Source organism: Spermophilus citellus (genome assembly GCF_964194105.1).
Source record: "Spermophilus citellus genome assembly, chromosome: 18".
NCBI classification, from domain to species: domain Eukaryota; kingdom Metazoa; phylum Chordata; class Mammalia; order Rodentia; family Sciuridae; genus Spermophilus; species Spermophilus citellus.
In genome coordinates this window covers 904643-926557 of record NC_138200.1, presented here as the reverse complement: position 1 = coordinate 926557, position 21915 = coordinate 904643, and the positions used below count along the sequence as shown (strand labels likewise).

Genomic DNA, 21915 nt, shown 5'->3' with positions numbered 1-21915 from the left:
TGAAGTAGAGAAAGTTAACTGTCATGGGTGATCCAAGGTTTCTTTTGTTGTGCTTTATTTGGTAGAGTGATGAATGTGCTGTCATCTGAGATGGAGAAGTTCTTGCAGTGATTTTTGTGTTTATATCAGACATTCTACCATGTTTAAGGAGTCCTAGAGACTCCCTGGTGGAATTACCAAGCTGGATATCCAGGTTTTTATTTCTGGGGAGGGTTTCTGTTGAAGAAATTTCAAAGGCAACAGCCAATATGTGGAGCTATGGGAATATCTTCAAGTCATGGTAGCAGTGCAGTTAGCAAATAAGAAAAATGAAAGTGAGGATGGAGAGGTGAGTCTGTGCTTAGGTGCCTTGGTGGCAGTGGTACATATTTATGTTGGCTTGGGAGGAATGCCATGGAGATGGGGTGGGTCAGGAGTTGCGGTGCTGGGTGTCCCAGATGTGAGCCAGGTTGATCCTAAGACTGATGTGTACGTATTGGAAGGAATGTGAACTGACAGTCTTCCAGCTCTAGTATTGGTGGTTTCTGGGAGAAGGTTGAACAGAGGTTAGGTTGTGTCTGGCACCCATGGTATGGATAAAGCAGTACTGGTTGTCAGTTGAGTGGCGCGCTTCATGCCAGGCCCATAGTTAGGCAGCATCTTCACACTTGCCTGGTTATGCTCAGGTTTGGACATAGTGGTGAAAAAGACACGAGGAGCAGGCACTAAGGGGTTCAAGGGAGACCGGCCAGGAGAGGGACCAAGTGCTGTGTGTTATGTGAGTGGATAAACTGGGGGACTCTGGGGAGAGATGCTGCCTGAGGGCTCAACTCTCCTCATCATGCTAGGGCTGTGTGACCTTCGAGGATGTATTTGTATACTTCTCCTGGGAGGAGTGGGAACTCCTTGAAGAGGCTCAGAAATTCCTGTATCGTGATGTGATGTTGGAGAATTTTGCACTGGTGGCCACACTTGGTAAGTTCCTATTTTAGTTATGTATTGTTACATGGCAAATCACTCCAAAATTTAGAGGCTTATCACAGTGAGAACTACTATGTCTTAGTTTAGTGCTCCAGATATCTTGGTCACAGTTTATGTGGGTGTTTTTGGCTCAGAGTCTCTGTGTGAGGTTTCAGTGAAGTTGTCAGCCAGAGCTGAGGTATCATCTAAAGGCCTTCCTTGGGAAGATTCTACTTACAAGCTCATCTCCTCCCTCATCTCCTTTTTTTGGTGGGGAGGCAGTACTGAGGATTGAACCCAGGGCCTTATGCATGCAAAGCAGGCACTGTACCACTGAACTATATCCCTAGCCCAAGTTTGTCCCTTCTTGAACTGAGAGCATGAGTTTCTTGCTGTCTGTTGGCCTAAGACCTCCTAGTGTACCTCATATCATGGAAGCTGACTTCTCTGAGAGCAAGTGAGCAAGAGAAAGCACCTGGGATGGAAATCCAGTATTGTAACTTCATCTTAAAAGTGACATTCTATTTCTTCTTCTTCTATATTCTCTTTATAAATCAGTCAGTGCAGCTTATAATGAAGGGAAGAGGCTTACATGAGGGTCAAATTACCAGTAAGTAGTAGGAATCGCTTTCAGCCATCTTTGAGGATTTCATCCATAGAACATTATGCTTATCCCATTGTCCTTGAATTGATTCTCCCCCAGAGATAGCACTTGTATGCTGTCATATCAGTGAATTTTCCACACATCCCCACCACCGCTTTTTTTTTCCCATTACTGGCTATCAAACCCAGGGCCTTGTGGTTGTGCTAAGGAAGTGATCTACCAGTGAGCTACACCCCTAGCCCACCCTCGCTTCCTGGGTTACCAGAGTGGATGGTATTTCTTGAGCAGTCTCCACACCACTTTACATAGTCTACAAGACTATGGGGATTCAGGGTTCTTTTAGTCTTCAAAGGATTTGACACACCTTGAACACTTACTGTCCCTGTTGCCCTCTGCTCTGCCACCTGTATTTCACAGGTTCTGCATCACCCTCTAGCTGACCTTTTCTGAGATGTGGCTATGTGTAGGGATTTAGCTTCACCTGGCTACAGCCCTCTTGAGTCTTCACCACAATGACTTCACCACATAGTGTTTGTCCTGATGTGTTTGTCCACATAGTTTCCTTTCTCAGCACACTACAAACAGCCATTAGAATAGTACATAGCCTTATGACCTGACTCTGGCATTGGCAGCACCAGGAATTGGACTGCTGTCTTTAATACCAGCTGGAGATAAATTAGGATACATTTATCTTAAGTGAAGTAATTTTTGTCCTGATTTCTATATAAGCCCCCTTCCTCTATAAGTTGCAGATATCCTCTTGACTTGCTACTGTCTGCTACACTGCTGAAATTAAGTCCCCAATAAATTGAACTCTGTCCACTTCTGGATTCATTTACCTTTTTTTTTTTTTTTTTGAGGGGAGGGGGAAGTGGGGAGTTTAATGGCACTTTGCATATTTTTCTCAAATGCTGGGATTGGATTTTTCCAGAGTTGTTTGTATGCCAGCCTGGAGACCCAGAAAATAGGGAAGAGAAAAATTCTTAGTGGGAATCTCAGATTGGCCATCTGTCCCTGTGTGGGAGGGGTGACCCATTGTTAGATGTTTGTGGGCCACTGTTTGTACACAGGGACAACCCAGAAATGCTTCTGGGTGTGGCACAGGTGTTTGTTGAATGCTGTTTATCCCACTGCAGTAAGGGAAGACTCTATTTCTGCTACAGCATATTGGCCATTGCTGTGGGCTTTTCAGTTGGCCACTGATGTCCAGCTGGCTGTGAAAGGGAAAGCAAGAAATTGCAAGATTTACAGCTTGAAAAAGATATGTATCTACCCCTCTCTTAGCCTATTATTTGGCTGAAAAAGTGGAAGACCACATTATTAATCTAAAAACTATAGCCTGGTGATTTCTGCAGCTTGTGGCAAATTACTGAAAGGAAACTCATGTGTGAGCTGTGGACTCATGACCAGAATGGGATGCAAGAAATTGGAATCCCTGAGAGGAAGAAAGTGAGGAAGGACCTGAGTGATAGGGGATGTGGACCCCCTTGCTGTCTATGAGTCCTGCTTTTCTTCTCAGCTGTTAATGCAATGAAAAGTAGAGGATAGCATATTCAAGTTGCAGGAACTCTGGCTACTTGGGAATAAACTGATAGCAGTATTGCCAGATATTGCAAAAACTTTTAAACAATTACCCTATGACTGTCTACTCTTACCTACTCTAATAAAGCTCAAATTGACGTCTGCTCTGATCCTGTCCCTTGTGTAGGTAATATACAAGGCTGATATATGTTACTTTCTATAGGTGATACATGTTGCAGAAGAGAGAGGCGTGTGAGATTGTAAGATTCAGTTCAGATGAGTTGAAAGGGATTCAGCTTGACTTGACTGAAGCCATCTTGAATTATAACTACCATGATAACATGAGTAACCGTAATCTAATTTTCCCCTGTGGTTTTCTAGCATGCTATAAACAAAACCATTAGAATGGTATGTGGAGCTCTATGACTGGAACCTGGTGCTGTTACAGCAGAAATGTGGCTGATGTCTTTGATAATAGCTTGAGTAAACCAGGTACATTTCAGGTGGATGGAGTCACTTCTTCCCTGACAGGTGTATTAGCTGTCTGCCTCTGAGCCATATCCTGGTCTGAACTGACACTCTTGACCATGCTTCTGTCACCAATAAATTGCATTCATCATTAAGGATCCTCTAATCTGCCTGCCACTTCAGAGTTATAGCACCTTGTGGCCAGGTGTTATAACTGGGACCATTTTTTTTTTCTGGAATTCTGTTACCACAATTAGAGGTACTAAGTGGTAACTGGACTGTTTTGACAAATCCCCCTTGGGTTTCAGGGTTTGTTTTACATTTTGTTTACTTCTCTGTAGGGTGGGCTGACCTGGGCTGGTCACTTTCTCTTTGTTTCCTTGCAACTTTTCTTTTCTAGATCCTGTATAGTGCCCAGCGGCATAGGGGCAGAAGACTCTGGGTGTCTGGTTGAGCCAAATTTGCTTCAGTTATAGTAAAATAGAACTGTTGGAGACATGCCCACCCCTCAGAAGGGAGCTGGATTCAGATTCACCTTGAATTGTTATGTTCTGATCCCTATTGAGCCTGTTTTTCTTGGTACTTTGTCCGTTTATCATTTCTGTCAACCATCCCTTGGTTATTTCCCCTCCTTTGTGGCCTCCATGTGTCACTCACTTTTCTTCACTCCCTCTGAAATGCTGTATGACACTGGCATATCTTAACATGTCATAAGTTGTGCACATTGAATAGTCCTTGAGAATCAACTAGTACTGGAGTCAGATTTTTCTTGTCCCAGACACATCCTTCTGTGCAGGGTGTGTCTACTTAACACGAGCAGCTGAGCCCTGCTGAAACCCTTTTGCAGAGGAGTGAATTAAATACCTTCCTTCGACTCTCTCTCCCATATGCCATCATTAGGTCTTTGCTCATCATTAAGGATCCTCTATTCTGTGACTTGTAAAGTCAAGTGGTCCTTGCCCACCTGATCCTGGCTCCCTGGTTCCTCCAATAAGCCAATTTGACTTTTTCTTCTAATGGAGTTACTGTTTTCCACCAAAGTCAACATGGTCTTCACCAGCATTTCTTTGCTTTCAGGTTGTTGGTGTGATGCAGATAATGAGAAGGCACTTTTTGAGCAGAGCATTTCAGTAGAAAGACAGTTGGAGATAAGACATCCTGAGTCAGATCTCTTCATCCAGAAAGCCTACCCATGTTTTATGGGTGTCCCACTCTTGAAAGACATTTTGCACCTGGATGAACACCAACGATCATGCCCTGTGGAAAAACTGCACATGTGTGGGCCATGTGAGAGAGAATTCTTATTTAGTGAAAAATTTTACCAGCACCAGAAGCTACAGTCTATAGAGAATCCCTTCCAAGGGGATGATGGAAGGACATCATTTATGAAGACCTGTACACTCTACACACCAGGGACACTCTTTTCATGCAGGGAAGAAGGGATAAACTTGCCAGATAGCTTTGGCTTCTTCCAGCACCAGCCCAAGCACAGTGGATTGTGTCCATACAAAAGGACTGAGTACATGAAGCCTCTCTCACAGAGTTCCAGTCTCAGGAAACACCAAGGAGACCATCATCAACAGATGGTTCACAATTGGAGAGACAATCAAAAAACCTTCCTGGACACCTTCACTTTTTTTGACAAACAGATAACTCATACTGAGGGGAGACCCTTGAGATGCCTACCATATGGAGATGTATTCAAGGACAAGTCAATTCTTTTTAACCGCAGAAAAACTTACAGTGGAGAAACATCTTTTGTGTGTAAAGAGTGTGGAAAAGCCTTTGTTCACTTGTCTCACCTAAAAATGCACCAGAAATTTCACACTGAAAAACAGCATTACACATGCAGTGAATGTGGGAAAACCTTTAGCCGCAAAGACACACTTGTTCAGCACCAGAGAGTCCACACTGGAGAAAGACCTTTTCAGTGCAGTGAATGTGGGAAAGCTTTCAGTCGTAAAGACACGCTTGTTCAGCACCAGAGATTTCATACTGGAGAAAGGCCTTACGAGTGCAGTGAATGTGGGAAATTCTTTAGTCAAAGCTCTCACCTTATTGAGCACTGGAGAATTCATACTGGGGCAAGGCCATATGAATGCACTGAATGTGGGAAATTCTTTGGCCATAAATCCAGCCTCATTAAACATCAGAGAGTTCACACAGGAGCAAAGTCTTATGTGTGCAGCAAATGTGGCAAAGCCTTCAGCTGCAAAGATACACTTATTCAGCACCAGATAATTCACACTGGAGCAAGACCTTATGAGTGTAGTCAGTGTGGGAAAGCCTTTAGCCGTAAAGACACACTTGTGAAGCATCAGAAAATCCACACTGGAGAAAGACCTTATGAGTGTGGAGAATGTGGGAAATTCTTTAGACATAGCTCCAATCTCATTGTACACCAGAGAGTTCACACTGGAGCAAAGCCTTATGAGTGCAGTGAATGTGGAAAATGCTTTAGCCACAATTCCAGCCTCATTCTACATCAGCGAGTTCATACTGGAGCAAGGCCTTATGTGTGTAATGAATGTGGGAAGGCCTACATTAGTAGCTCTCACCTTGTTCAACACAAGAAAGTTCACACTGGAGCAAGACCTTATGAATGTAGTGAATGTGGGAAATTTTTTAGCCGTAACTCTAGCCTCATTCTCCACCAGAGAGTTCACACTGGAGAAAAGCCTTATGTCTGCAGTGAATGTGGGAAAGCGTATAGCAGAAGCTCCCATCTTGTGAGACACCAGAAAGTTCACATTGGGGAAAGGCCCTGTGTGCAACAGTTTTGGTGACTGTTTAGCTGTAGTTCTTAAATTTGTTTAGCAGCAAAAGTGTCACATTAGAGGGAGGTCTTACAAATGCAGAAAATTTGCTATTTCCTTTTTCAAGTAATAGTGCACACATCAAATAAAATCTCTGAGTTCCTTTTGTGAGAGAATCATCAGCCTGCATATGAACCTTGTACATTGTTACATCTACTCTGGTGAGATTTCCAGTAGGCACACATATGCATGAGCTTTTCCTGAGGTGTATAGGAGTTTCTAAACTATTCTTGACTCCAGAGTTAACATCACTGCCAGTACCTGTGGCAGAAGCCATCGTATTGCCACCAAGTCTATGAATAATCCCATCATTCTGCCCAAGGAAGGCAATCTCTTCTTGCTCTCCTGTTCCCTACAGGAAATCATGAGTGTTCTGGTCCATTGAGGGACCTCATTTCTCCCCTCACTGTTAAGGTCTGAGCTAGGGTCTGCTGAGCATTTTGAGACAAATTTTCCCTTGATGCAACAGTGTTGGCTGTGAACACAATAGCCATGACTTATTTTTCCTACTGCCAAGTCACAAAATGTTGCAACTACCTGTTCCATTCTACTGTTTTATACAGTTATAAAGGCACTTTATGTCATTCTTTTTGCTTTGTTTACTTTGTGGAGTGAATTGAAAAAAAAATTGGCTCCCACCAACATGAAGAGAGGAACACTTTTTGTGTGCACAACTTATATTTGCCTCAGGGGGGACCACAGGAGTGCAGAGAATGGTTCTCAGTCTAGTTTACTGTATGTGTGCTGTTGCCATTGGCCTGTTAGTAAAGACCGAAGAGTTTTATGTGCTCTGGTTCTTTGCTCTGGATGCAAGGATTTCTTGTAATCCCATTGTTCATTCTGAGGAAGGAATAATTGGTATGATTATCTCTCATGCTCCTAAAAGTAACATGAGTCAGGTTCCCTAAATGTCACATCCTCCAGCATCTCACAGGCAAGTGCATTTACTGTTAAAACATACAGGATAAGGCAGGAGTAATAATTAGTATAGAAACAATGAAATACTGGAGTGGATAGGACTGGCAATCAAAAGATTTGTACATTCTGACTGGTTGCCCACAAATACCCATGAGTATGGGCTGTGTAGGATGAGGATGTATGGAAACTCTGAATCTTTTTAGATATTGATATTATTTCCTGTGGCCAAAGCTACTATCAGAGTAAATAAGGTTTGTGGATTTCTGTACCCTCCACCCCAGCTATTGACCTTATGGCCATCGCTGCATAGGTGGGGGCCACAGAACTGATAGGAAGGATAGGGTTTCTCTGATCCCACCAGCACTCCTAAATAGGGAAATGAGTATGGGACAGCCAAAACATTTGGCAGATTTGGTTTTTCATGAAGGATGCTTGATAGAGATTTCTATGAGGTAATGTATTGTTCTTAATGGCTTTATCAGGGTATGATTACATGCAATACGTTGCAAATATGTAAAGTATAAAATGTGTGCTGCTACAGCATGCACATAACAGCTGTGAAACAGTCATAATCAAGTTACTGAATATGTCCAACACAAAAAATATTCCTTTTATCTATAATCCTACCAGTTCTTCCTAACTCTTCCATATTAACAACAGTAAGCAAGCATTTTGTAGGATTTCATAAATGGAATAGTAATTTTTTTGAGAAGGCTTTTTACACTATTTTGAGATTAATCCATCTTGTTGCATGCATCAGTAGTTTGTATTGTTGAGCAGTATTGCACTCTATGACACATTTTCAAATCCATTGTGTTGTTAATGGATGTTTGGGTTGTTTCCAGTTTGGGGATGTTACAAATAAAGCTACTGTGTAGATTTATGTTCAAGTTTTGAGGTAATACTTTATTGTGTAGATGGGCCACAGTTTGTTTATCCATTCACTTATTGAAAGGCATATTAGTTGCTTTTGAGATTTGACAATTATGAATAAATCTGCTACAAACTTTTGTGTGTAGTTTATGTGTGGACATAAGTTTTCAACTCATTTAGGTACATGCCAAGGAGCATAATTTGTTGGATCACATATTAAGAGTATATTTAGTTTGTAAACTGCCAACTTAAATTTAACCATTCAAATATATGTATGGTGTTACATCATTGCATAGTTTGCAATCTCCTAATGACAAATCAAGGACACCTTTTTAAAACATGTCTTTAGCAGAGAAGTTTTTAGTCAAGTCCAACTTACGTGATTCTTTATGGATTTTTTTTTTTTTGTATTAGCTTTGTGTCACTGTAACAAAATTCCTGACACAGGGTATTTGTGAAATAAAGAGTGGTCTTTAGGTTCATATTCAATATTGGACATTCCTATTGGTTTGAGTCTCTGGCAAGGGTGAAAACTCATATCAGGAGTTCATGTTGGAGTAAATGTTCACATCTAGAGCCAAGAAGAGGGCTGGGGTAAAGAATGGCCTTACACTGTTAAGTTCCCAGGCCCAGTAAAGAAAGAACTGAACAAAGGAGGTACAGAGGGATATAGGAGAGGTGGTTCAACAATAACAGTTTTTGGGGGACAAACCTGCAGCAGGGGGTCCCAGTGTAGCTTGGAGCTTGTCTTCCACATATAGCTGAGGGAAGTTATAGGGGATTGGGAAATTTTTGCAGTATGACTACTGCTTTGGAGTCGTAGGGAAGGGTTCTTATGGTTGTCTGTAGGAATAACTTTTGGTTTGCAGCTAGCAGCTGTGAGCAGCTTGGAGTGCTTGAAGAATCTACGCTTGTTCAAGCCTAACAGGAACACCTGCAGGAAGGGGTGCTCTGCTCTAGCAAGCCATAAGTGAAACCACATCCTCAGCACTTGTGGTTAGCGTTGCCAAACTACCAGGCCAGGAACCGATAGTCGGGAGCTTCAGGGCTTGAAACCCCTGACTCAGAAGGGCCCCTCCCCTAGGGACAAAGACCCTTCCAGACTGCTTTCCACCATGACAGCAATATTTAGAGCTTCCTCATAGTGCGGCTACATTAGGCATAAGGTGATTGGCTTATGAATATTATCCTGCTTATCTATGATTGACAAGCATGCCCCACTGGTACCCTATAACAGTTGTATGCATTCCAAAAATAAACGGGCTGCTGGACATCGACTGAGGTTTGTTACCAGCCAGCTTCTCACCAGCCCCTGGTGTCTGGGTATTGACTCCATGTCTACCCCCGACGACTGAGATAGCCAAGTGACCAATTGACCCCACCAGTAACCAGAACAACCACAGTTGTTACCATCATTCTTTGTGGTCATCACTGTTCCATTTTGAACAGGGTATTTCTCAAGTTTTAGTCCCAGATAACAATTCTTGTTAAAGGGTATTGTCTGGGGTTTAGATCAGGCTGACTTGTTCTGGATCAGAGTGACTGTGGGGTGACAGTTGTTCTAGGATGGGTATGTTCTAAAATGGCATTGCCTAAGTTATTTTCCCTAAGGGGTATCAGTTCAAGACTTCTGACTAAATTGAGACTCTCATATATTAATTCACAAAGGTGAATTCAAAAAGGTAATTGAATATGTAAGGAAATGTACTTTTTACAGTGTCACCTGTAACCAAGTTGTCAGATGGTATTTTATTCAGTTACCTGGGCAAAATCCTAGAATAAAAATGGTAGGGTCACAGATGTGGTCAACACTTGTTTTAATCTATTTGGGGGGTATTGTCCAGTTGGCTAAAATATTCCACAGAAAATATGAAGTCCTATATTCTGCCAGTTCACTACTGCCCTAACCCACACTTTTTTCTTTTTTTAGGATCTGATGTTAGTGTTTTAACTTGGGATCTTTCAGACTGAAAGCACTCCTTCAATAATCAGGATGCACAAGACACAAAGTTTCTATTACTTACAGATATTGAAGTAGAAGGGCACACTCAGCAACCACACAAATGGAGTCAGGGAGCCCATGAAAGGAGAAGGTGTGTGTAGAAAGAGAGGAAGACAAGAATAAAGTAATGGGGACTATGAGTTTTGTGTAAGGTATAAGGAATAATTAGGTGAGGAACATCCTCATTGGGCAGGAAGAGAATGTGCAGGTTAGGGTTTGTGGTTTTGAAACTGGAGTCTCTCCACTTCTACAGGTAGGTCTGATCTGCACAAGCTGCTGGCTTCTACAGCTGAGAAAGCCTGTTGTAGTGTTCAAAGCTAATCAAGGAAGGGGATCCTGCCAGCATCAGCTCTGAGGGTCACATCTGGCAAAGCCTTCACCTCAGTTCCTTGCTGCCATTCAGGGGTGTGTTGTGGCTCTTAATGTCAGGCTATGCTTTTCTGTGTTGCAGCAGACCCAGAAACTCACTGCCAATTTCTTCTTTGTGGGTTCTTGTGGATTTGAAGAATGACATTTACAGATGAGGAAGAATGATTCATATGAGAAGAAAAGAGAGCTCTCACAAGGTGAGAGGGGTTGCTGCTTGTGCTGGTCTAGACGTTTATATAGAACTTGGGTCAATGGCCATTGCCCAAATTTATACTAGTGAGAGTTTGAAAAAAAAAAAAAAAAAGACTTGTTCGTCCTCCAGTCTCCATTCAGGTCTACCCAACTTCCACTTCCCTGATGCTCATCAGGAAGCCACAGTTTGAGGTCTGTGGTGCAGTGCTGTGTGAAGTAGGCATTTGCACTGGGGCCAGGCTGGCCCACAGTGGTGTGACAGGCTGGTGTACCCTGGCTTGTCTTGGCCTTGCTCATAGGCCTCAGGCCTGGGCCAGAAGGGCAGGCTTCACAGGCAGTGCAGCCCATTCTTGCCGCCCTCCCTCCACCCCACCCTAGCCACTGCTCCACTCTTTCACCATTGCCTCAACAATGGCTATTGCAGCTCGGTGATCAGGGAGCCAGGTCACTTTGGGGGACTACAGTATGAGTTCTGCATACACAATAACTACACAATCATTAAAAATGGCTTTTGGTAGCTTCTTTTCACAAGTGTTTTCCGAATTTTAACAATGTACAGATAGTGTGGCATTTAAAAATACACGCAAGAGAGAGGAAAGAACTGTTTCTTTGGTCCTGTGATTAATGAATGCCAAGTAGACAAATTCTGAATCTAAGAAAACAGTTCTGTAAACAGAGAAACTGGAAACCCTACACCCAGTGTGTTCAGTGCATCTACTATTGTGCCTGAAACATTACATACTACATTTGATAAAGCAGTAAATACTCATCACTGCAGTTTAACCTGTGACAAGTCTCTCAATTTATTATCCACTTCTTCCACCAAACAGTTAATGAAGAATGAAAAAAGAGGCAGGCATTCTGTGCATGCCTGTGATCCCAGTGACCTTCTAGGCTGAGGCATTGCAAGTTCAAGACCAGCCTCAGCAACCTAGCAAGATCCTGTCTCAAAAGAACTGGGGGTATATTTAGGTGGTAAAGTGGCCCAGAGTTCAGTCCTCATATGTGGTTGGGGGAGACAGGTTCAAGGAGAAGGGGAAGAGAATAAAAGGTATCACATTAAAACATGAGTGTGGCAAATGTTTCTGCACAGTAACAGGCTCAGATTAATTTTCTGATTTCTTGGACTTAGTTCTCTCCAACTTTACTGAGCTGGTCATACTGAATAGATATTATTCTCTAGAACTGGTTTTGAATAACTACCCAATCATTAAAAATGGCTCTTGGTAACTTCCATTTCACAAGTGTTTTCCGAATTTTAACAATGTGCAGATAGTGTGGCATTTAAAAATGAAATGAAAACCACTTTTCAGCAAGATAGAATGATGGAATCTCACACCTTTTCTCGGGGTTAATATTCATGCTTTGCACATGTGCTTCCACTACACAAACAGCACACATTGTTTTGGCAGGAAATAGCACAGTGATCAGTTCTCTCACTTTTATTTTGAGAGTATTAAAATAGTTTGAAACTATTTTAGATATTAAATAATTATACATTATTTGAATAAAACTGTTGTTCCCTAGGTAGGAAAACAATCACTGACTGTACAGCCAGGAAGGATGTTTGCTCTTGGAATCAAACACACTTTTGCCCTTTCACATCAGTACATCTTATCATCCCTCCTCCACATTCCCACTGCTAGTCTTTCTTTCTTCTCCTAGGCCAAACATATTGAAGATTATTTTACTGTTATTATTTTTATATTAGTGGTGGAGACTAAACCTACAGTCCCGCACATGCATCACAACTGAGGTATATATACACTTCGTCCCCCTTGAAACTATGAAATAACTCCAAAGCTTATCTCTACATGTATTTGAAAAGCAACAAGGCAACCAAAAACTAGATGATGTGGAGCCCCTTTATGGCGTAGTGTATCCCTTTAGATAAGTAGTCTTTTAGGATCTTATGCTTCAGAGTCGGAAATAATGGGTTTCTAAAATTTCTGTCAGACTCCTACACTCCAAGACAACTTGATATGTCGCCTTTAAGAAAAAGCTTCCTATCTTTGCAGCACTGGAACCCCACTTCTCAGGGTCCCACCAGTGCCACCGGCCTTTAGCAAACAAGGCGTGACCAAATCACTGAAAGGAGACAGGCAGCGGTGTGCAAACTCCACTACCCAGAAGTCCAAGCGGAGGTCGCAGCGACTGGCCCAATGAAAGCTTACGCAGCGTCACTGACGTGCGTGCGCAACACGCGGGGCGGGACTTCCGGCGGCAGTCATTTTGGTTGCTCTGGGGTTTCTTAATCCCTTCAGGCCTGTGGAGTACTTGGTTGTCACCTCGGTGACAGCGGGAAAGCGCAAGAGGTTTGGCGCCCACACCCGAAGCCGGAGACGAGCCTGAGCTGATCCTGGCTGGCGAAGGCGGCACCGTTCCTACCCAAGCCCTCCCCCACCCCTGCCTCGCTCCCCGCTGCCCGGCTGGGCGGGCGGAGGCCGCGCCCCTGAGCTCGGCCTCCCTGCCCGAGTGCCGGAGCCCGGGTGGAGGCGCGCCTGCCCCGCGGTCGGCAGCCAGGGCCGGTCCAGAGCAGAGGCGCTTCCTGTGGGGTCAGGTTTCAGCCATGTGACCCGGTGTGGAAACGTCCCCGTCCCCGCCTCGTCAGCGAGTCGGCAGCACTGGGGAAAGTGGGCGTCGGCCTGCGGAGAGCGGGTGAGACGGAGTGTGCGGCGGGGCCTCCCGCGGGGCCGCCGCGGAAGGTGGTAGGCGGGGTGAATGGCAGGGGCGTGTCCAGAGGGAGCAGGTCTGGGGAGGGACGCCGGGCGGCAGGCGGAGGGAGGCAGGACCCAAGTGAGACCCTGACTCTAAAAAACAAAATAGGGCTGGGGTGTGGCTCAGTGGTGAGTGCCCCTGAGTTCAATCCCCAGTACCAAAAAGATAAATAAAGGAAAGAAAGAAAAGAAAAAGGGAGTTTACAAAGAGATAAGATGGGGAATTAAGGCAGAGGGACTGGTGAGGTAACAGCAATGGACCCCAGGAATGTTATGGTAGGTGCTTGACAAGAACGGTGCCCGTATAGGGGTAGTGTGATGAGATTTTAGAGGTCTTACAGACAGAGCCTAAAGGATTTCCTGCCGCTCCTCAACATTTGAAATAATGGTGTTGGGGAAGTTAGGAGGGGGAACAGGTTTCAGGAAGAAGATCATGGATTATTTTAGCCATATTCTTCCTATATGTCTCAAGGTGGAGATAGAGATAGATAGGTGGACATAGGGGCCTACAGTGTGAGGAAGAGGGCTGGGCCGGAAATATCAAAGGGATGGAAAGTGTGGGAAGGGCCTGAGGGCCCGATTGGGTGAGGAAGTCTTTAAGGTTTTAAGACTGTGGGGGCTCTGTGGGGTTGGCTGAGACATGAAGCGGACCATGTCCCGATTCTTCAGAGAGCTGCAAACCTGGCCAAGAAGGGATTCTGGACCATGTATGCAAAAAAGGAGATTTGGCTGGGCAGGTGTCGCATGCCTATGATCCCAGCAACCTGACGGGATGGGGCAAGAGGATTCAAGTTTGAGGACAGTCTTGGCAACTTGGAGCTGGCCTGGGATGGAGACCAAGATGTTAGATTGTTCATACTCTCCACCGGAAGGCTTGGCTGACCTTTAGGATCACTGTAGAACAAAAGAAAGGTCATGTAGGCTAGTGTAGCAGATAGACTCCAGACCAGGACACTGCTTCTTTTCCTCCCTCACATTTTAAGGCAAGAGGGGATAATTTGCTATTGTAGTCAAGAGACACCAACAAGTTCTCTTCCCTGTTATGTAAGCAGGCCTGGTTGCAGAAAGGACAAGTAGCTGACTTGCCTGTTCAGCCTCTTCCTACAGGTCATTATTCTGAGAATGTATGAACTACTTATTGATTTAAATACTAATTAACCAGTATATATATATATATATATATATATATATATATATATATACACAATTAGAAGTGAAATCATTTAGCTGGGTTCCACGGTGCATGCCTATAATCCCAGTGACTTGGGAGGTTGAGGCATGAGGATTGCAAGTTCAAAGCCAGCCTCAGTAACTAAGTGAGGATCTAAGCAACTTAGTGAAACTCTGTCTCAATAAATAAATAAAAGTGAAGTTACTCAGTAAGTGCAAGTTCTGCAAACTTCATGATTAGTTTGACATTAATTTATCTCTATTTGCTTACTATGGAAAATTTCATATCATATCCTCTACAACATCAAAAAAAAAGAGCTGAAAGGATACATCCAATTTCAAAGCCATAGTACTTCATTTGTATTGAAAACTTATAAAACAATCCTATGGATAGAATTATCTGATTTGTAGTGTGTGCTTCAAATGTTTGATACCTATATGAGCCCTGTAAGTAGGAACCATTCTTCTCCTCTATTTAGAGATGAAACCCAGGGAGGTTTATTCTTTCCCAGAGTCACAGATCTGCTAAGCCCCTCTGAGCACTGAGGTCTGAGAAGCTGAGTTCATAAAATCAGCTTGAGGTCAGTTTGATCCAAGGCTGGGCAGAGAGGTGGTGGTCCAACTCAACCTGTAGGTTCTACTGTGATTGTGATTTCTCATGACCTCCCTCTTCCCTCAGGGTCCCCTGGCAGTGGCAGAAATGAACCCTGCACAGGTGAGTAGAGAGTTCCCTTTCAACCACCCTGTTACCTCCCATATGGCTCTGGCACCTCAATATAAGAGACTATTTGTCTGCCCTTCTCCCCTCTTTCATGTCTGAAGAATGGGTTCCACCAGGTCCAATATCCTATGTTTGGTCTTGGGTCATTCCTGTTTTTGACAGCTGATGGGGTAAGGTACAAGGCACAGGATCTAGAATGTTCAAGTGCTTGGAGGTGAAACAGAGCAGACATTTTCAGGGAACTGCAAGTCTCTATTATGTGTGGTAGGCGTGGGGAGCAGGGAGAGGGGTGGATAGAGACACAGACATCAGGCCTAGAATGACAGCCTCAGGTTCTGTTCCTCTTATTTCAGGGGAGTGGGATCTAAGAAGATTTGAAGCAGAAGAGGGCCATGTTATGACTCAGACTTAAAGGACTCCCTCTGGCTTTGCAATATGTTTTGTACTGGAGCTGCCCATATTTCACAATATAGAAGTGATAAGTGGGGCTGGGTTGTGGCTCAGTGGTGGAGCATTTGCTTGGCATGTGTGAGGCACTGGATTTGATCCTCAGCATCACATAAAAATAAATAAAATAAAGGTATTGTGTCCACCTACCACACACACACACACACACACACACACACACAAATATACATATTCATTTATTTATTTATTTATTTTAAAGAGAGAGTGAGAGAGAGAGAGAATTTTTTTTTAATATTTATTTTTTAGTTCTCGGCGGACACAACATCTTTGTTGGTATGTGGTGCTGAGGATCGGACCCGGGCCGCACGCATGCCAGGCGAGCGCGCTACCGCTTGAGCCACATCCCCAGCCCATACACATTTATTTAAAAAAGAGAGAAAGTGATGTGGTGACTCCTGGTGGAGGACTCCATATTGGAGACATGCACAGCATGGTGGCTGGTGTGGGACTGAGAATGAAGTTGTGGGTCAGAACTAGAAGGCAGCGTCTGTAGGTTATTGTGGTAGTGCTATTTAAGGATAAGGAGTGAGAGGGGGACTGCAAACTGCATCTCTCAGTGGGATGCTTAGATGCTAGTGGTTGGAGTTACAAAATACCAATGAGGATTCAGAGTGTGAGAGTGTATGTGTGAGATAGTGGGGTGGAGGAATAAGACAGAATGAGGAGCAAGTGAACATGATATGGATACTGTGGGGGAAGGGGGAAGGGGATCAATAACCTTGCTAAGCCTTGATTGGGGTGAGGTGGGGTGAGGGTTTGGGTGAAGATTTGAAGGTCAGTGCAGCTGGGTTTTGAATGAAGTTTTGGTGGAGAGCAGATGGTCATGACTGCTTATGGGACAAGAAATGCAGTGCAGAAGCTGGATGGCCATAGTGTTTGAGGTCCCTGCATAGGCTTGGGTGGCTGAGTGAAGTTGAAAAAGGGGCTAGATTGGAGACCGTCACAGCAGGGCTTTGATCGACCCCTGGTGCTAGGGAAATCTGGTGTTATGTACCAGGACTGGGGCCAAATTGGTCGCTGGTTGTATTTGCTCTATGCTACCTTGTTTCCATATTGCAGAGTAATGGAAATCTCTGTGGTGTGGTCCGGGAGGTGTCTCTGGAACTGTAGTAGTGGAGGAGCCAAAGCTGTGATCAAAGTGCAGTTCAAAGAGTGATGTGTATGTTGGAGAATTGTTAGTGATTAACTCTAGGCTCTGAACTGGGCACAGGAGGGAGAGGGGTGAGTCCAAGTTTGGTTGTCTGGAAAGCAAGATCTGGGGGGCCCAGGGAAACTGGCTGGCCTGAGGGGATAGAGTTCTGTATGCCAGGCCCACAGCCTGTTTTTCTGTGTGCTAAACACAGTGGGGATCATGACAATGAGCTGCTGTTCTACTTTGGGAGGTGTGGAGGAGATTTAGTAGTGAGGGGTTGTGGGGAAGGACTGGAAACTGGACACAGGTGTAGCCGTGATTGAACCCATGGGGCGTAGCTTTATGGATATGAATGAGTGACGACAGGTATATGCCAATGACAATAAAAGAAGGAATTTATTCCTTACATTTTTCCAAGAACAGTTCATGCACATGTTGCAGGGCCACATAAAAGAATTGATTGGTCAGAAGGCATAAGTCGGGAGCAAATGGGAAGTTTAGGCCATGGTCATTATTGGGGTTCCCAAGGAAAAGACAAGTCAGGGCAGGATGACCAGCTTAAATTTGGGTGTTAAATAATTCCAGCATTCCTGGGGCACCAGGGTTTGGCCCTGGTTTGACTTAGGACAAGGGGACTACGGGCTTGATCTGTGAGCGTTAGATGAGGAGGTCACTCTGAATGTGGGCTTAGCATGGCCTAGGAGATGTAAACAAACCTGTTAGTTTAGCCCCGTAATTAATGGGTGCCACATAGATCAATGTAAAATCTAACACAACCCAGTTTGAAGAGAAGGCTCTCATCTACTGAACTTTTTCTACTGTGGCAGGGTCGTGTGGTCTTTGAGGACGTGGCCATATATTTCTCCCAGGAAGAGTGGGGGCACCTTGATGAGGCTCAGAGATTCCTGTACTGTGAGGTGATGCTGGAGAATTTGACACTTTTGTCCTCACTAGGTAAGGCTCTCACTTCTACACAGTATCTTTGGTTGGGCTCCTGTCCCTGTTACCCAAGGGCAGCTCTGTTTTCCTGGTATGTTCATGGGTCTACTTCCTTCCCTGATTTCCAAGCAGGTGTGTTGTGGGGGCGAGGCCAGGGCTCTGTCCACAGCTCCAGTTCTACCCTAGCAGCCCATCCCCCACTGCTCTGAGGGCTTGCAAGAAAGACTCAAGTCAGAAATGTCATGTTTATCTAAGAGATTCTCCTGACCTTGCCTGTCCCTTGCCAGGTTATATTTGAACAGATAGCCTGGCCTGGAACAGGAATTTCTGGCACTGCAATGATCATGAATTTGGGGGCCACTGGGTTGATTCTGCAGGACTGTTCTCTGACATTCTTATGATTATGGAATGTGGGATGTCATGGGGTGGATCTCTGTCCAGTTTCCTTCTTTTCCCTGGGACCAGCCTTTTCCAAGTCTCATGGAGTTTTTCACCTTGAGTGATAGGGAGAGCCCCCGGTACCTGAGAGGGTGAATATTACTTTAGCAATTGTCATAGAGTCTTAAAGGGGTTTGGTTCTGTTGGCTGGTAGTTGAGAAAGGGTGATATCAGAGCTGGGTTCAGATCACACTGGGAACCTTCCCTGAGCTCACCATTGTTTGATGCCAGGGCCAGAGGCCACAATTTATACCTTTTCTTCTCCATTGTCATATCTCCTCTGAGGTCCTGCCCTCGTCTACCACTAGTGCCACACATCCCCTCCCCACCTTTTGTGGCCTCCACCTCTCACCCATTCCCCCCAATGTTCCCTTTACAGGGCCCTCCAACACGTGAGCTTTACTTAAGGAGTTGTGAAGTCTGCATGCATCTCCACATTGAACACCTGATGCTATCACCAATAGGTGTCCCCAGGTCTGGATACAGCCTTCTACACATGTTCACAGTCACAAATAGCCATGCCTCCTATATACTGTTCACCAGTCACAAACAGCCGTGGCCTGTTGAAATCATTTGCAGAGCAGTAGGTTGGAGGGCCTGCTTCTTTCCCCTACACCATAGTCCCATTTTGTGTCTTTATCCATTGTCAGAGCTTTCCACCATGAAGCTTGCCAGGCCCAGCTCTGTGCTGCAGGCCTTCCTCACTGGCTTTATATCCACCTCCTGTCAGCAAAGCCATGGACGTCTGACACACATTTATGATGGGGCTCCCCCTCTCATCAGAGTCAACTTGCACTTCATCATATTTCTGTCCTTACAGGTTGTTGGTATGGAGCCGAGGCTGAGAAGGCAGCTCCTGAGCAAGGTGTTTCTGTAGGAGCACCACAGGTCAGGACTCCAAAGCCAGGTTCATCCACCCAGAATGCCCAGCCTAGTGAGACATGTGACCCACTCTTGAAAGATATTCTGCACCTGGCTGAACAAAATAGAACACAAACTGAACAAAAGATACATATTTGTGAGTCAGAGCCTTACCAGCCCCAAAAGCAGATTGAAAAGAATCTTTCCAGAAGGGACAATTGGAAACTTTCATTTTTGAAGAACCACGGAGTTCACATGGCAGAGAGGGCCCTCACGTGCAGGGAAGAGTGGAAAGAATTGCCAGCCACCTCACGCCTTCTCCAGCACCAAGTCTCTCACTGTGGGTGGAAGCCAGACAGGGAAACTGAGGGCAAGGAAGCCCTTCAGAGTGGACACAGTGATTACGTATGCAGTCAATGTGGGAAAGCCTTCAGATACAAACATTCAATGATTGAGCACCACAAAAGCCACAGAGGAGAAAGGCCTTATGAGTGCAGCAAATGTGGGAAATTCTTTAGGTACAATGCCAACTTTGTGAAACATCAGAGGATTCACAGTGGAGAAAGGACTTACGAATGTAGAGAGTGTGGAAAATCCTTTATGTACAACTATAGACTCATGAGACATAAGAGGGTTCACACTGGAGAAAGGCCTTATGAGTGTGACATTTGTGGGAAATTCTTTAGGTACAGTTCCACATTTTTTAGACATCAAAGAGTTCACACTGGAGAAAGGCCTTATGAATGCAGTGAATGTGGGAAATTCTTTATGGACAGCTCCACACTCATTAAACACCAGAGAGTTCACACTGGGGAAAGGCCTTACAAGTGCAGTGAATGTGGGAAATTCTTTAGGTACAACTCCACACTCATTAGACATCAGAGACTTCACACTGGAGAAAGGCCTTATGAGTGTAGCATATGTGGGGAATTCTTTAGGTACAACTCTAACCTCATTAAACATTGGAGAAATCACACTGGAGAAAGGCCTTATAAGTGCAGTGAATGTGGGAAATCCTTTAGGTACCACTGCAGACTCATTAGACACCAGAGAGTTCACACTGGAGAAAGGCCTTACGAGTGCAGTCAATGTGGAAAATTCTTTAGGTACAACTCCAACCTCATTAAACACTGGAGAAATCATACTGGAGAAAGGCCTTACGAATGCAGTGAATGTGGGAAAGCCTTTAGCCACAAACATATACTTGTTGAGCACCAGAAGATCCACACTGGAGAAAGACCTTATGAATGCAGTGAGTGCCGGAAGGCCTTCATTAGGAAATCCCATCTGGTTCACCACCAGAAAATCCACAGTGAAGAGAGGCTTGTCTGTCCTGTAGGTGTGGGGCTTTCTTTAAGTACAGCTCCAGCTTTATTAAACATTAGAAATTTCACAATGAAGAAAATTTACCATTGACCATTTTAAATTGACAGTTAATGCTATGTAAATTCATATTTCGAATGCCGTTGATCTCAGAAACCTATCTTGCAGAAGTGATACCCTATTCTCCTCTTTCCTAAGTGCCCCTGACTAGTACTCTTCTATACTCTGTTCTATGGATTTGTTACCTATTAGCATCTTATATAAGTAGAGTCAGACAACATTCATCTTTTTGTGAAACACTTTTTCGCTTAGGATAATGTTCTTAAGGTTCACCCATTTGTAGCATGTGTCAGAATTCCTCACCCCACTGACTTTTTTCCCCCAGTGAATTAATATTCCATTGTATGTACATAACACATTTCTTTATCTATTCATTGGTTAATGGACATTGGGTTTCTTTTACTTTTTGACTACTAGGGAAAGTGCTGTTATGAACATAAACATACACACATAGCTTTTTGAATCCCCACTTCAGTTCTGTTTGGGTATTAGGGTATATGCCCAGAAGGGGAAATTTTGGATCATAAAATATTTTTAGGGACTGTTTTTCATACTACCTGCACCAGTTATGTTTTCACAACAGTGCTCAAGGGTTTCATTTTCTATATCCTTGCCAATATGCCAGTGTTTCAGTTTATTCCCTCTCTCTCTCTCTCTCTCTCTCTCTCTCTCTCTCTCTCTGAGAGAGGGAATTGTTTTTTTTTTGTTTGTTTGTTTTGTTTTGTTTTGTTTTTTAGCAGCTATCTTGGGTGTGAGGTGGAGCCCCGCTGACCATTAGTGACACATCTCTTCCTGTGCTTCTTCAGATTTGTATATCTGAAGAAATATCTTTTCAAGTCATTTTCCCATTTTTTAATGGGGCTATTTGATTTTTTTTTGTAGACCTGTAGAAATTTTTTAAACATTTTGGATTTTAATTCTATCCTAAATATATGCTTTTCAAATATTTTCTCCCAATCCATAGGTTACCTTTTTGTTTTGTTGATTGTATCCTTTGATGTTGTTTGAAGGAATTTTGATTGTTATGTAGTCTAGTTAATTTTTATCCTTGCTTTTGATGTTATGACCAAGAAATCACTGTCAAATTCAGTGTCTTGAAGCATTTTCCCTAAGGCCTTATGTTTATGTCTTTGATCTTCTTTTGAGACAGGGTCTTGCTACGTTGCCCAGGCTGAACACCTGGGCACAAGTGATCTTCCACCTCAGCCTTTGGAGTAGCTGGGACTACAGATATGTGTCAATGTGTGTGACTTAGGTTTATTTTGGTACAAAATATTAGGCCAAACTCTAACTTCATACTGTTCCATGTGGGTATATAGCTTTCTAAGCACAATATATTGAAAAGATTGTCCTTTCTCCCTATTGAGTAGGCTTAGAACCCTTT

At 43.9% G+C, this 21915-nt stretch overlaps 2 protein-coding genes across 4 annotated transcripts in view; both read left to right on the top strand.

Moving 5' to 3' along the window:
- The window catches only part of LOC308638196 (uncharacterized protein), a 47744-nt gene extending 41280 nt beyond the window's left edge, over nucleotides 1-6464 (top strand). The window contains exons 2-3 of one of the 2 annotated variants that reach the window (XM_081275377.1): nucleotides 828-954; nucleotides 4610-6464. In XM_081275377.1, coding sequence (XP_081131503.1) covers nucleotides 828-954; nucleotides 4610-6318 — 1836 coding nt within the window. In that variant the 3' untranslated portion in view covers nucleotides 6319-6464. The remainder of the gene's footprint in view (nucleotides 1-827; nucleotides 955-4609) is intronic. The other variant, XM_081275375.1, reaches the window with a different exon arrangement.
- A 6687-nt stretch (nucleotides 6465-13151) lies between these two features.
- LOC308637896 (uncharacterized protein) lies at nucleotides 13152-21185 on the top strand. Of its 2 annotated transcripts, none has more exons than XM_081274739.1 (4): nucleotides 13152-13360; nucleotides 15269-15304; nucleotides 17738-17864; nucleotides 19108-21185. In XM_081274739.1, exons 2-4 carry the CDS (start codon nucleotides 15290-15292, stop codon nucleotides 20562-20564), a joined length of 1599 nt encoding a protein of 532 aa, XP_081130865.1. In that variant the 5' UTR covers nucleotides 13152-13360; nucleotides 15269-15289; the 3' UTR covers nucleotides 20565-21185. The 2 variants fall into 2 exon arrangements, with proteins under 2 accessions (XP_081130865.1, XP_081130864.1); XM_081274738.1 differs by having other exon boundaries at nucleotides 13152-13419.
- Nucleotides 21186-21915: the final 730 nt, after the last annotated feature.